The sequence below is a fragment of the Populus alba genome, chromosome 11 (assembly GCF_005239225.2).
Source record: "Populus alba chromosome 11, ASM523922v2, whole genome shotgun sequence".
Taxonomy (NCBI): domain Eukaryota; kingdom Viridiplantae; phylum Streptophyta; class Magnoliopsida; order Malpighiales; family Salicaceae; genus Populus; species Populus alba.
The window spans coordinates 21857640-21868797 of record NC_133294.1 but is presented as its reverse complement, the minus strand read 5'-3'; the positions used below and the strand labels follow the sequence as shown (position 1 = coordinate 21868797).

At 35.4% G+C, this 11158-nt stretch overlaps 2 protein-coding genes across 3 annotated transcripts; both read right to left on the bottom strand.

Moving 5' to 3' along the window:
• Positions 1-66: 66 nt before the first annotated feature.
• Positions 67-3116, bottom strand: LOC118040858 (glucan endo-1,3-beta-glucosidase 11). Of its 2 annotated transcripts, XR_004686209.2 has the most exons (4): positions 2677-3116; positions 1482-2587; positions 553-745; positions 67-205 (listed from the first exon to the last, which is right to left on the bottom strand). XR_004686209.2 is itself a non-coding variant. In XM_035047903.2 (3 exons), exons 1-3 carry the CDS (start codon positions 2726-2728, stop codon positions 665-667), a joined length of 1239 nt encoding a protein of 412 aa, XP_034903794.1. In that variant the 5' UTR covers positions 2729-3116; the 3' UTR covers positions 67-664. The 2 variants fall into 2 exon arrangements, 1 of the variants encoding a protein (XP_034903794.1); XM_035047903.2 differs by having other exon boundaries at positions 67-745.
• Positions 3117-6309: 3193 nt separating this feature from the next.
• LOC118040856 (granule-bound starch synthase 1, chloroplastic/amyloplastic) lies at positions 6310-10787 on the bottom strand. The gene is made up of 14 exons (XM_035047899.2): positions 10684-10787; positions 9908-10266; positions 9731-9811; positions 9503-9601; positions 9277-9366; positions 8754-8817; positions 8569-8669; positions 8360-8469; positions 8001-8244; positions 7739-7915; positions 7452-7643; positions 7222-7308; positions 7016-7144; positions 6310-6914 (listed from the first exon to the last, which is right to left on the bottom strand). The coding sequence occupies exons 2-14, from the start codon at positions 10247-10249 to the stop codon at positions 6798-6800; spliced, it is 1833 nt and encodes a 610-aa protein (XP_034903790.2). The 5' UTR covers positions 10250-10266; positions 10684-10787; the 3' UTR covers positions 6310-6797.
• Positions 10788-11158: the final 371 nt, after the last annotated feature.

Below are 11158 nucleotides of genomic sequence, written 5' to 3'. Positions count from 1 at the left end.
TTGTGGGTATTAAACTACAAGGATGCTGAATATATGAGGGCTAATAGTAGGATCCTTTGGAGTAAAGAGAGAAAGAATAAAATCTCATCCACACTAAATAAAGTAGATACAACTACATCACAAGCAACAAATGCTATCCACTGTCGCTTGATCTATCAAACTCTCCATCAGAAAACTTAAATTATTAGAGATATGAAAACATCCCCTGCAGAAGACAAGAGAGCAAAAAGTTGAAAGACATTGCCAGCTAAAAAGAGTGAAAGCAACCCTCATAACCAACCATACCTATGAGTTGTCCACCCCCACCAACCGCACCAATTATCAATAATGAAGTGGACAGTGAAGGGCCCAACAAGATGGCCCTTTGTGCAGTAAAAACTAATAAAAAATATCAATAAAAGTGGGTGCTAAAGGGCCCAACTGAGGAGCTATTAAGGCTCATTGGAAATGGAATTCACTGAGCACTTGGCGGTGGTAGTCGACTACTAATGGTAAAGAATGATGCCTTGCATCTTGCAGTGTACAAGCAAAAGGAATAGAACTGAACTTCACCTTTCCTTTAAGCTAAGAAGCTGCCTCCTTCTCTCCAAATCCCTTCTTTCCATCCATTTTTGCTTTAACGGCTGATTCTTTTTTATCAAGGGCTTCCAAAGCAAAACACAGTTCAAAATGCTAGTCTAAAGGCCAAGTAGCTCAACAACAGCAGTGGAAACAACAGTTGGCCTATGCAACTACAACATCTTTCCTGAAATAACAGACAACACCAAGATGTTAATCAATGAATTAACACTCCCATTTCACAGAAAACCCTAAGAACAATCTGCAGTTTCTGAAATTACATTCATTGGCTGTCACTTGCTATTTCACAATGAGAAAATAGAGACATGATTATTTGACTCGTAGTAGAACCAGACATGACCAGGTTGAAAGCAATTGGATTGAATGGCTTGCTAACATTTTATATCAAAATGTCAGAATCAGCTTCTGCATATGGACTCTGCATGATCTTATTCATGTGTCGTAGCGCGTAAGAAGTGCATCCAATCGAAATGCATCAATCGTAACTAATGCCATCAAACCTACTTTAAGCATGTTTACCTTGTTTTAGTTATCTATAGGGTTTTTCTCATGTAATCTACTCATGTGAGATGACAGCATTTGTTCAACTAATTGTCCCCATCAGTGTTTAATTCAGAGGCTTAAACTAGTCCCATGTCCCAGTAAATGACAACTCCATTGATAACAAACTTCACTGTGAGTGCTCCCAGACAAGATTTGAATTGCCAATTTAATTCTGATAAACTAAAAGCTTATCAAGATTAAATGAAAACTACAGTAACCACTCAAGTTGAAACATGCTTCATCATTCTATCTTCATGCTTTAATCATGCCACAAAAGACGACACATTTTCAAGTTAGGTACACGAGACAACAACAAAAATGTCAAAAGTAAAGGCACCGCAAAGAAGGCAAGGACTTACCTTTACAGCAGCAGAAATTGACAAATAGCCATTTGAAGAACTATCCGGTGACGGAGGAGCAGGAGCACCAGTGGTGGTGGTGGTGGTGGTGGTGTTAGCACTAACAGCATCTGTTCCACTAATTCCAAGCGAATATGCCGGTGTTCCATCAGGCTTAAACAACCCATAATTCCTCTCAGAAGCTGGTCCAGGTTTCATATTTTCATTAAACAAAGCAAAAACATAAATGTTGAAATCTGTATTAGGCCTCATTGGAGTTCCCTTCCTTTGACAAATAATCTTAAGCAAATTCCCATTATATTTCTTCGCATTTTCGAGGGTTGCTCCTACTTCATCTGCATCCCCTTTCGATGGCCAGCCAGTTTCTGATATATGAACTGGCAATTTACTGTATCCTAAACTTGCTAATGCAGAATGCACAGCATCAATTTGAGCAAACAACATGTTATCATAATGGAAATTGCTTTTCGAATCAACAATCCCTTGATTTGGCTGAAACAGCACAAAATCTAAAGAAATTTGTTTGGGATTAGACTTGTATGCAAAAAAGGGATATGCATTGATTAAAAATGGTGAGTTAGTCTTGGCATGGAAATTCAATATGGGGGTGATGCACCCCACAAGATCTTTTCGAAAAGATCCAGCTGAAGGTGGATAAGACACTTCAAGAATGGCCAAAGAATGAGCTGTAGTAACTGAGACCTGCTTATCAAGTCCCAAATTTACTAAAGCTGTGTGAATGTTCTGCATTGCAGGAAAGAGGTTGTCTGTAAGACCTGTGTCATTAAAGGTTAAGACTTCATTGCCAATTGTGATGCAAGTGATTTTTGTTGCTGGTAAATAAGCTTGAACATTTGTTTTAACCCAAGCCTGTGCCTTTTCTGGATCTCTCATCTTTGACAAGTACTCATTTCCAAGACCAACTATGAATTCCACTCCTGTATTAGCAAATGCTTTAAGCACTCTTGGATCTGCATCATAAAGTTTCACTTTTGTTGCCCCAATTGACTTCACTAAAGGGACTACATTGTCTGGTGCTGGAAGATTGTTAGCAATCTGACCATAATTGATCCCAATAGAACCCACCATTACAGGAAATACCAAACCTGCATATAAAGATGCAACCTTCAGTTTTTATTTCAGAGCAAGAAAGACATTGAAACCTCAAACAAACATGGGATCTAAGAGAAAGTACCTGAAATGGAAAGGATAAGTGAAGCACAGTAGTAAAATCTACTGTACTCCATTCTTCAGCAGAGTGGTCAAGTAAGCTCAAAAGTGACTTGAAATCTTGATGCAAGAAGCTAGTCCAAAGCTGTCTTTTTTAGAGTAACCCACAAAAAATCTAGATATTATAGACCTAACCAGTGAGTGAAATACGATGAGGGTGGTATGGCAACAATGGGACTGGCGAGCAAGTGACCAGACATTGTTTAGGATTTGTGGTAGTATTTTTTTTTTTTAAAAGTATTTTTTTTATTTAAAAATATATTTATTACTTTTTAAAATATATTTTTAACATAAAAACAATCACGTAGCTAACCGAGGAGCGAAAAGAATGGATCTTTAGCTTCTGGACCTCTGGTTATTTATGTGGAGAGAGTAGCATGCAATATTGGCTTTAGATAAGAATGAAAATGAAAGAATGCAGCTTGTTTTATATGCGGCGCAGTGTTTACTGTTAAAGATTCTTTATCATTGAATTTAGAAGGGGAGAAATTCAAAGAGGAAACCTCATTAAAATTTGGCTCAGTTTAGTGGTGCGGTGAGTTACGGTGAAAACTGTGTTTTGTCATGAGTATAATTTTAAAAGTATTTTATTAATTTTTTTTAATCGATTTGATTCTTGTATAAATATTTAATTTACCTAAATTAGGTTCCTAACTTGTTAATAATTAGGTTCCTAACTTGTTAATAATTCTTTAATCGATTTGATTCTTGTATAAATATTTAATTTAGACTTTTAAGAGCTTAGTCTCTTGATAAGTGAACATGTACCATGCGTTATTCGTTCAAGTTCAAATCTTTAAAAAAAAAGAGAAAATTGCAAGAAAATCATTTTCTAGTAAATACATTAGCCGGAAAGTGAATGAAATGCACCATTTTGAAACATAGTGTAAATCAATAAAAATTGAATGTTTTTTTATTAAAAAATAATTTTTTATATATATTTGGGATTATTTTGATACGTTGATCTCAAAAATAATTTTTAAAAAAATAATAAAAAAAATCATTTTAATACATTTCATCACGAAAAATACTTTGAAAATCAAACCTGCAACCTCACTTCCAAATAACTGTTAAGACTTCATTAGAAACTTAGATAAACAAGTTTAACATGCATGGATATTATAGGAAAGTGTTAATTGTTATCCGATTAAATGATGAGAAAGTTGATTATATATTTTTAATGAATGAATAATATATTTAATTCCCAATAGAAACTGAAATTGATTTTATTAATCAGATTAAAAATAATTTCTATTAAAAAAATAAAAATTTTGTTCAATTAAAAAAATAATTGAATTTGAACTTGAATATAAACCAAGTTGAAAATTTGGTTCAGTATGGTTGTTGGTTCAAACCAAATAGCACTCAATCACTCCTATATAAGGGCTATATTGAAAAATAAGAAAAGTTTTGGTACCTAAATGATGATTGGAGGATAATTTGGGGGTATCACCAAAACTAGTGTGAAGGTAAATGTATTTTTTTTAATTAACGTGGATATCTAAACTGACTTATATAGTTTTTAATTAATTTTATAAATTTTAAAATTAACAATGTGATGTTAACAAATGACATAACTCGAATATAAGATCACATGGGAGGAAGTACCTTGAGTGTTTGTCCGACAAAGGCAAATACATTTTGATTGATCTTGTGAAGGAAGGGAATGGCTTGATTAGTTTTGTGGGGTCCATTGAGTGTTTGTCCGAAGGCTTCACATGCATACCTCTTTTTTTAAAAAAAAAAAAAAACTGTAGATAGCAAAGTACGTGGCAAGCCCATAGTCACACCAAACACCTTATATTATTAGTTGGACTATGCTTAATAGAACATTAAATTCATTTAAAATACTATAATGTTGAAAAAAAAAACAATTCCATTTAATATATTGTTCTTGGGAAATCATAATTCTTCTTAAATTACAAGGTATGATGTGTCTATGGAACATTATTGAATTCGAAAACTTTTTATGATTTAAGTGAAGACAAAAGGGTAGCCATCAAGTTCATACCATTATGTATATAAAATAAATAAATAAAATCTGATGGTGATGCAATCAATCATGTAAACTTGACTAAATTCTTTATTTGATTGCTTATGTATCATTACCATGCGTTGCTTTAATTGACAATATTGTTCAAAGGGCTGCTTTATTTATTGAATTGTAGTAGTTGTTTTTCTTTAAGTTATTAATCATTGGTAGTAAATCAGTCCACCGTTAACTCAGTGATTTGTGTTCTGAAACTCAAATTAAGCTAAGTTTTAAAATAAATTAAGTGAGATTTCACTTGATTAAATTTAACAAGTTATTTTATAATTTGATGCATCATATTAAAACTTGGTTTAATTTCATTAAAATATACTATTTTAAAAAAAAAATTTCTCAAAACAATGATAAGTTTAACAACTTCACTATTAGTATTAGATATTATTAAACTTAGTATTGCCTTGGAGTGCTACAATTTTTTATTTTTGAATTTTTACCTTGGTTATTTTTATGTTTTAAAAATATTTTTTTAATTAATTTTTTTATTTTAAATTGATTTTTTTTTATGTTCAGACCTTTTTGATGTGTTAATGTTAAAAATAATTTTTAAAAAATAAAAAAAAAATATTATTTTAATATATTTTCTAACAAAAAAAAACACTTTAAAATATAACAATTATTACCCTCTCAAAACCCATCACACTTCAGTGCACGCAAGTCATTTGAATTTGACAATTATTGTGCTCAAATAAACATCCCAAGCAGTTGATATGAAACACGGAATCTCTCGTATCAGGAGGTTTCGAGTCTAAGTTTAGGCAAAATAGATGGGAATTTAAGGATTTTTTTTTTTTTTTTTGAGGAACTTGGATGGTTCCTCCTGCAACCGGGCAGTCTAGAATCTAGAGGAGATAACGAGCAATTCTATTGATAGCAAACCAGCTTAGCTGAATGTCTGTGTGATACTGTGCTGGCTAAACTGAGTTCCCTTCATTGCTTGCAGGTGTTATTAGAACCCTAAACCCCAGCAGACAAACTAGTACACAAGGAATTGCTATTGCTATTGGCAATCAATTTGATTTTAGTGAAGTGGATTCTCGTCTTCCTATGCTTGTTTACGTATACTGTGAAAAGCTTCCTGGCTATGGTCACAGCAACAAGGCTGGGGCAATGAATGCCTCACTTCAAGCCTCGGCTATCATATCGAATGGCTCCTTCTTCTATATATAGTTCCCAAGCCATGAATGAAGAATGTGTTTCTTGATGGATAGTGGAGGTGACAGAATTTGTTATGTGCAGAATTTCCCCAGAGATTTCAAGTAATATACAGAAAGGATAGATTTAAGAGTCCTCAGGCCCTAAGGTAATAATCCAAAACTATAGAGACAATCCTGAACTATATGTTCTGAAAAAAATTCTGAAGTCAAATGTATTGACCTCAATCTCTGTTCATAAAATAATACATGAAGTTGTTTATAAAAGAGTTTAATCTAAGTAGGAAAAATATAAACCAAATAAAACTCTCCTAACCAGACTGAATATTCGATTGTTTAATGGAAGTGTGTGGCTTGTTTGCCATATTTTGCTGAGAGGCCATGTTCTTGTGTTGAATTAGTGGATAATTTCTCTGCAAAATTTTATTTGCATTCAAATGCCAAGTCCAGGGTTTTTTCTGCAGTTCATCCAGAACTCTGCAATACATTCAGAAAGAAAATTCTGTACACGAAGAACTACGTTTAGCTATAGTACTAAAGCACTGAATTCACAGAGACTTCTAAAGATCTACAAGCTTACATCTGTGGTGGACAGCATCGATCTATCCACAACACGAAAGCACCTTTATCAGAAGAAGTCTTTATTTAGCCACATAAAGCATGGAAAACTGAGGAATCTTTCTCTGATTTCTCAAACCAGCTTTACATATGTTAGTTATGACTTCTCTTTACAGAGACACAAACACCATTCAGCCTTCCAAAACGCAAAAGATTGCCAAAAAGCTTCGAATCCCAGCAAGCTCTGTTAGTGTGTAGTAGATTGTATGACTTTATCGTGATTCATTTATGTAGTCCATAGAAACCATCAAATATTATCTCTGTTGATCAAGGAGTGGCAACGTTTTCCTTGGCAAGTGGAGCAATCTCGTCTCCTTCGGAGCCAGCTTCACTGCCAGCAACATTTAGGCTTAACAGCATCTTCTCCCACAGCCTGGCTGGTCCCTGCATATATCAAACCAAAATTCATTTTTCGTTGTTTTGATCCCAGGAAATAAAAATTGTTTCAGGAAAGACGGAGTTCCCTATCCTCATTAGTCACTAACCTTCCATGAAAGATCTTGGGACATGCAATTCTTCATCATTTCTCTGAAGGCAGCAGTGCCGTAGACTGCTAGAGCTCTCACGACAGTCTTAACTACTGCAGCCACATCTGCTGGATCAACTGCATCACACTGCAGAGTATCTTGTCTTAGAATCAAGGGTAGAGGAAACAGAAAAATCAAGAAAGTAATTGCCACTTTGCTTTTACCTCAACACTGAAGGCTCCCATGTGGAATCCTGTGTCACCCTCCTTGACGGTGTCAACAAGTCCACCAGTGGAGGCAACGATGCACACCTGCAGCAAAGTTTAGCAGTTATTACTGTCATCCTTCACTAGAAGACGTAGAACAACTGGCTAGAAGATTCGAGACAAGCTAAAGTTGTAGAGTGAATTAAGATAGTAGCTACGTAAAGAGAAGAAGATGTTCATGGCAATACCGTTCCATATCGCATAGCATGCAGCTGAATCAGGCCACATGGTTCAAATCTACTGGGGATTATCATAAAGTCAGCACCAGCGATGATCATATGGGCCAAGGGGACATTAAACAATGCCACTCCTCTGACCTTATCAGGGTACTTTTTCTCAAGCTCTGCAATCTGCTTTTCCATGTATTTTTTGCCAGTTCCCTGAAGGAAACAACAGATCCCGTCATTAAAATCAAACATTTTGGCATCACAGCAGCATAACATAGGAGTTAAAAATGTTGAACTTTGACACTTACAAGGACTATTATCTGCACATTATATTTAACCAGCATTGGAATGGCAGAAGCAAGAATATCTGAACCTTTTTGCTCTTCCAGTCTACCAATGAAGCCTATTACAGGAATATCTCTGTCAACAGGCAATCCAACTTCTGCTTGAAGTGCTTCCTTCAACAATGGCTTTGCATGGGAGACCTGAATAAAAAAAATCCCGAAAATCACCGTCTTTATCTTTCAGATTTGTGTTCTTTGGTGCTACAAACTATTATAAAGCACTTACAGTTGTGATATCATATTTGATGCTAGTGTATTTATCTGTTGCAGGATTCCATTCTTGAACATCCATACCATTTATGATACCAGTAATGCCAGTGTTACGGATGCAGTGATCCAATTCCATACCCTTTTCAACTCCAGAAACAAGTTCCTGGGCATAGTAAGGGCTCACAGTAAAAACCATTTGTGCTTCCAGTATACCAGCCTTCATCCAATTGAGTTTCCTTCCCTTCACAGGCTTGTCATACCTGCCCAATTAAAATCCCTCAGTATTTGGAAAGGGTAGAGACACACAAAACCTGTATAAAACTCTGTTTCTAGTCATCTGAAAGCATCAGCTTCTAAAAAAAAAAAAATCCTCACAAGTCCATGAAGTCAAAAGAGCTCTTGAACCTATCTGGCAAATTGAGGAGTGAAAAATCTGAGAAGGCAAATCGGCCCTGGTAAGCAATGTTATGGATGCAAAAGGCAACCTATCATGATTGAATTAACAACAGCAATGTCAGCAACTGTGCAATCGGACATCCAAGCTAAGCATATCTCTGAATGTCTCAATTCAACGGGTAAATTACCTTCGCATTCATGAAAAGTCCCCTGGATTGGTACATTGATTTTAAGTAACATGGGAGGAGAGCTGTGTGCCAATCATTGGCAACAAAGACAACATCCTCACCTGCATTGATTGAGAAGATAACATCATTGGAGAAATTTCTTCGTAGGAAAATTAAGTCTCACATTTTTGTAAAGAGGCACACACCATATGGTCCAGAAAAATGCTTGCTGCTGTTCAAGCTCAGAACCCTTGGTGCTTCAAGAGCAGCCTGGAAAGCAATCAAAAGAATCCATTTACTATTGACTTGCCTATCCACCATACCAGCAATTATCGGAACACCGATGCTGATCAACTACCATTAGCGGATGGAAAATAACATGAATATGTTCTGAAATTTCTCTTAACTCGTTGTTAATCATTTTGTAGAAAATAAGTGAACTTGCAAGCAGTCAGGTCTACTTGGGTGAAAGTTTATACTAAAAGACACGTGCTTTGATTATGTCTACCCATGATGCAGCTTCTAGCTTACCACACAGCTTAACAACTACAGGATGCACATGAAAAACAATTTATGTATTCACCAGTTTTGAAGCCGTGATATTGTCTCGTGGTGCAATGATTTTGAGTTAGATAACTGAATGCCTGCCCTTTTATCCATTCTTTTTGCATGAAGAACAATTGGAAAATGCACAGGAAATTAGAAGAAATGGAATTAAATTATATTTACCAGGCAGAACAAGCTAAACCGCAGTTGATTATCCTGGTAATCCTCTCCAGCTGTAGGACCGTAGATTTTGGATCCAGTTTTGCCCCATACCTTAAACGTCCAGTTACTTTAGAATCAGAAACAGGGCATACAACAAAAAAGCAGCCTATTCTTGTAATCTGAACTGAATTTGCAAGAACTACATTCTTAGACATCAGAATCAGTAATCAGCAAAAATATTTTGAACCTTCTCTAGGAACATTGGATGATCCACGAACACACGATCAACTCCACGCTTGTAGCAGTGGAAGTAACGAACAGTTTCAATTCTGTCTCCAACCTGTATCTGTACATGAGAAGTTCATCATTTGAGTAAAGAACCTTAAACATTACCATCTTCACAGGCAAGGAAACAGGCACGGACACAAAGTAAAAGATGAAGCCTCTTAAACATAGCGAAACTATGACAAATTACTTGAGCCGATAGACAAGTGTCCCATGCATCTCTGTACTGGTCAAATCGGGGAGAGATTGTCATAACCCGGTGGCCTCTTGCCTGAACAACAATACCACAATAAAATTGTTCAAACCAAAGCCGTGCCTGGCATTTTGTCAAAGAGGAAACTAAGTATCAGAAACCCTATATACTTACAGCCATTTCTGGAGGAAGTCCACCAATGACATCACCAAGACCACCAGTTTTGCTCCAAGGAGCAACCTCTATGCCAACAAAGACCACAGTCATTCCTCCTTGAAGACAAACAATTTTTCCTGAAGTGTCATTCCAAGTGGCATAGGCTTTTTTCAGAGACTTCCTAGCGAATGCTTGAGTCCTCATTTGCAGCTTTTCCGTCATGTTCAGTGACCTTAAATCACTGTGGGTCATGCTTTGGCTCCTTAAGCCAATTTGACCCAAACTTGCCTTTGTTTCTGATCCATGGCTGCTCACATTTGAGCTCCTTGACACAACGTGTGAAGCTGTCACGGTTGTCATGGTTCTCGTCCCTTGCTCTGCAAATTCAAACCCCAAAAAGTTAAAAAAGAAAATCCCTTCTAATTTCTTTAAACTTTCCAAGTTGATCATGCCATGAAACCAAAAAAAAGGGAAAAAAATTTCTGGGGTGCTTCTAAAAAATGCTCGAATTGACCAAGCTCAGAAATTTAACCCGAATGAACAACAAAGAAGTAAGAAATGGTGACAATACGGCCACGAAATGATCAAAATACATGCCACTAGCCACCTTACATTAATACAACCTTAGTGAACCAAAAAAAAAAAAAAAAAACAAACCAGCAAGAAAATCTCTAGACTTTGATTTTGTTTTGAAATCCTAGGAAAACCAATTCGTTAAAAATCTAAAAAACAATTGCTAGCAATATCACAAACAAACAAACATGTAAATTTTTTTAAACAAATCAACAACTTACAAGATGAGCAAGTGAAGTCCGTCTAAGGTATATGCCAAGTTTGGAAATGACTGAATATTTTGTGAGCAAAGATACGGGGCTTTGTAGTAGTTGCATGGCAACACATGCCATGACACGTGGCATTATGGTACTGCTTATGATAACTTCCAAGTTACTAGGTTCCTCAAGATTGGGTTCGTGGTCCGTAACTCACACGGAATTTTGGACCCACCATGGGAGTATGATTTTTTTTAAAAAAAAAAATAATAATTAATTTTTAATTAATTTTTTAATATTTTAAAATCATTTTAATATATTCATTTCAAAAATAATTTTAAAAAAATAAAAAATATATATTATTTTAATATATTTTAAATTAAAAATATTTTATAAAACAACTAGAGCTACATTTCTGAATATTTTTTTAGATAAATATAGATGTCTGAGCCAGTTTGCGTGCACTTTCATTAATCTCACAAATTCTAAAATTAATAAT

Coding starts and splice junctions, on each gene's coding strand:
- LOC118040858 (XM_035047903.2), bottom strand. CDS start 2,728: ATGGAGTACAGTAGATTTTACTACTGTGCTTCACTTATCCTTTCCATT. Junction 2,588..2,676: donor ACTTATCCTTTCCATTTCAG/GTACTTTCTCTT, acceptor CTTTATATGCAG/GTTTGGTATTTCCTGTAATG. Junction 746..1,481: donor CAATTTCTGCTGCTGTAAAG/GTAAGTCCTTGC, acceptor CTGTTATTTCAG/GAAAGATGTTGTAGTTGCAT.
- LOC118040856 (XM_035047899.2), bottom strand. CDS start 10,249: ATGACAACCGTGACAGCTTCACACGTTGTGTCAAGGAGCTCAAATGTG. Junction 9,602..9,730: donor ACACTTGTCTATCGGCTCAA/GTAATTTGTCAT, acceptor TCTCATGTACAG/ATACAGGTTGGAGACAGAAT. Junction 7,309..7,451: donor ATGCTATGCGATATGGAACG/GTATTGCCATGA, acceptor ACTTTGCTGCAG/GTGTGCATCGTTGCCTCCAC.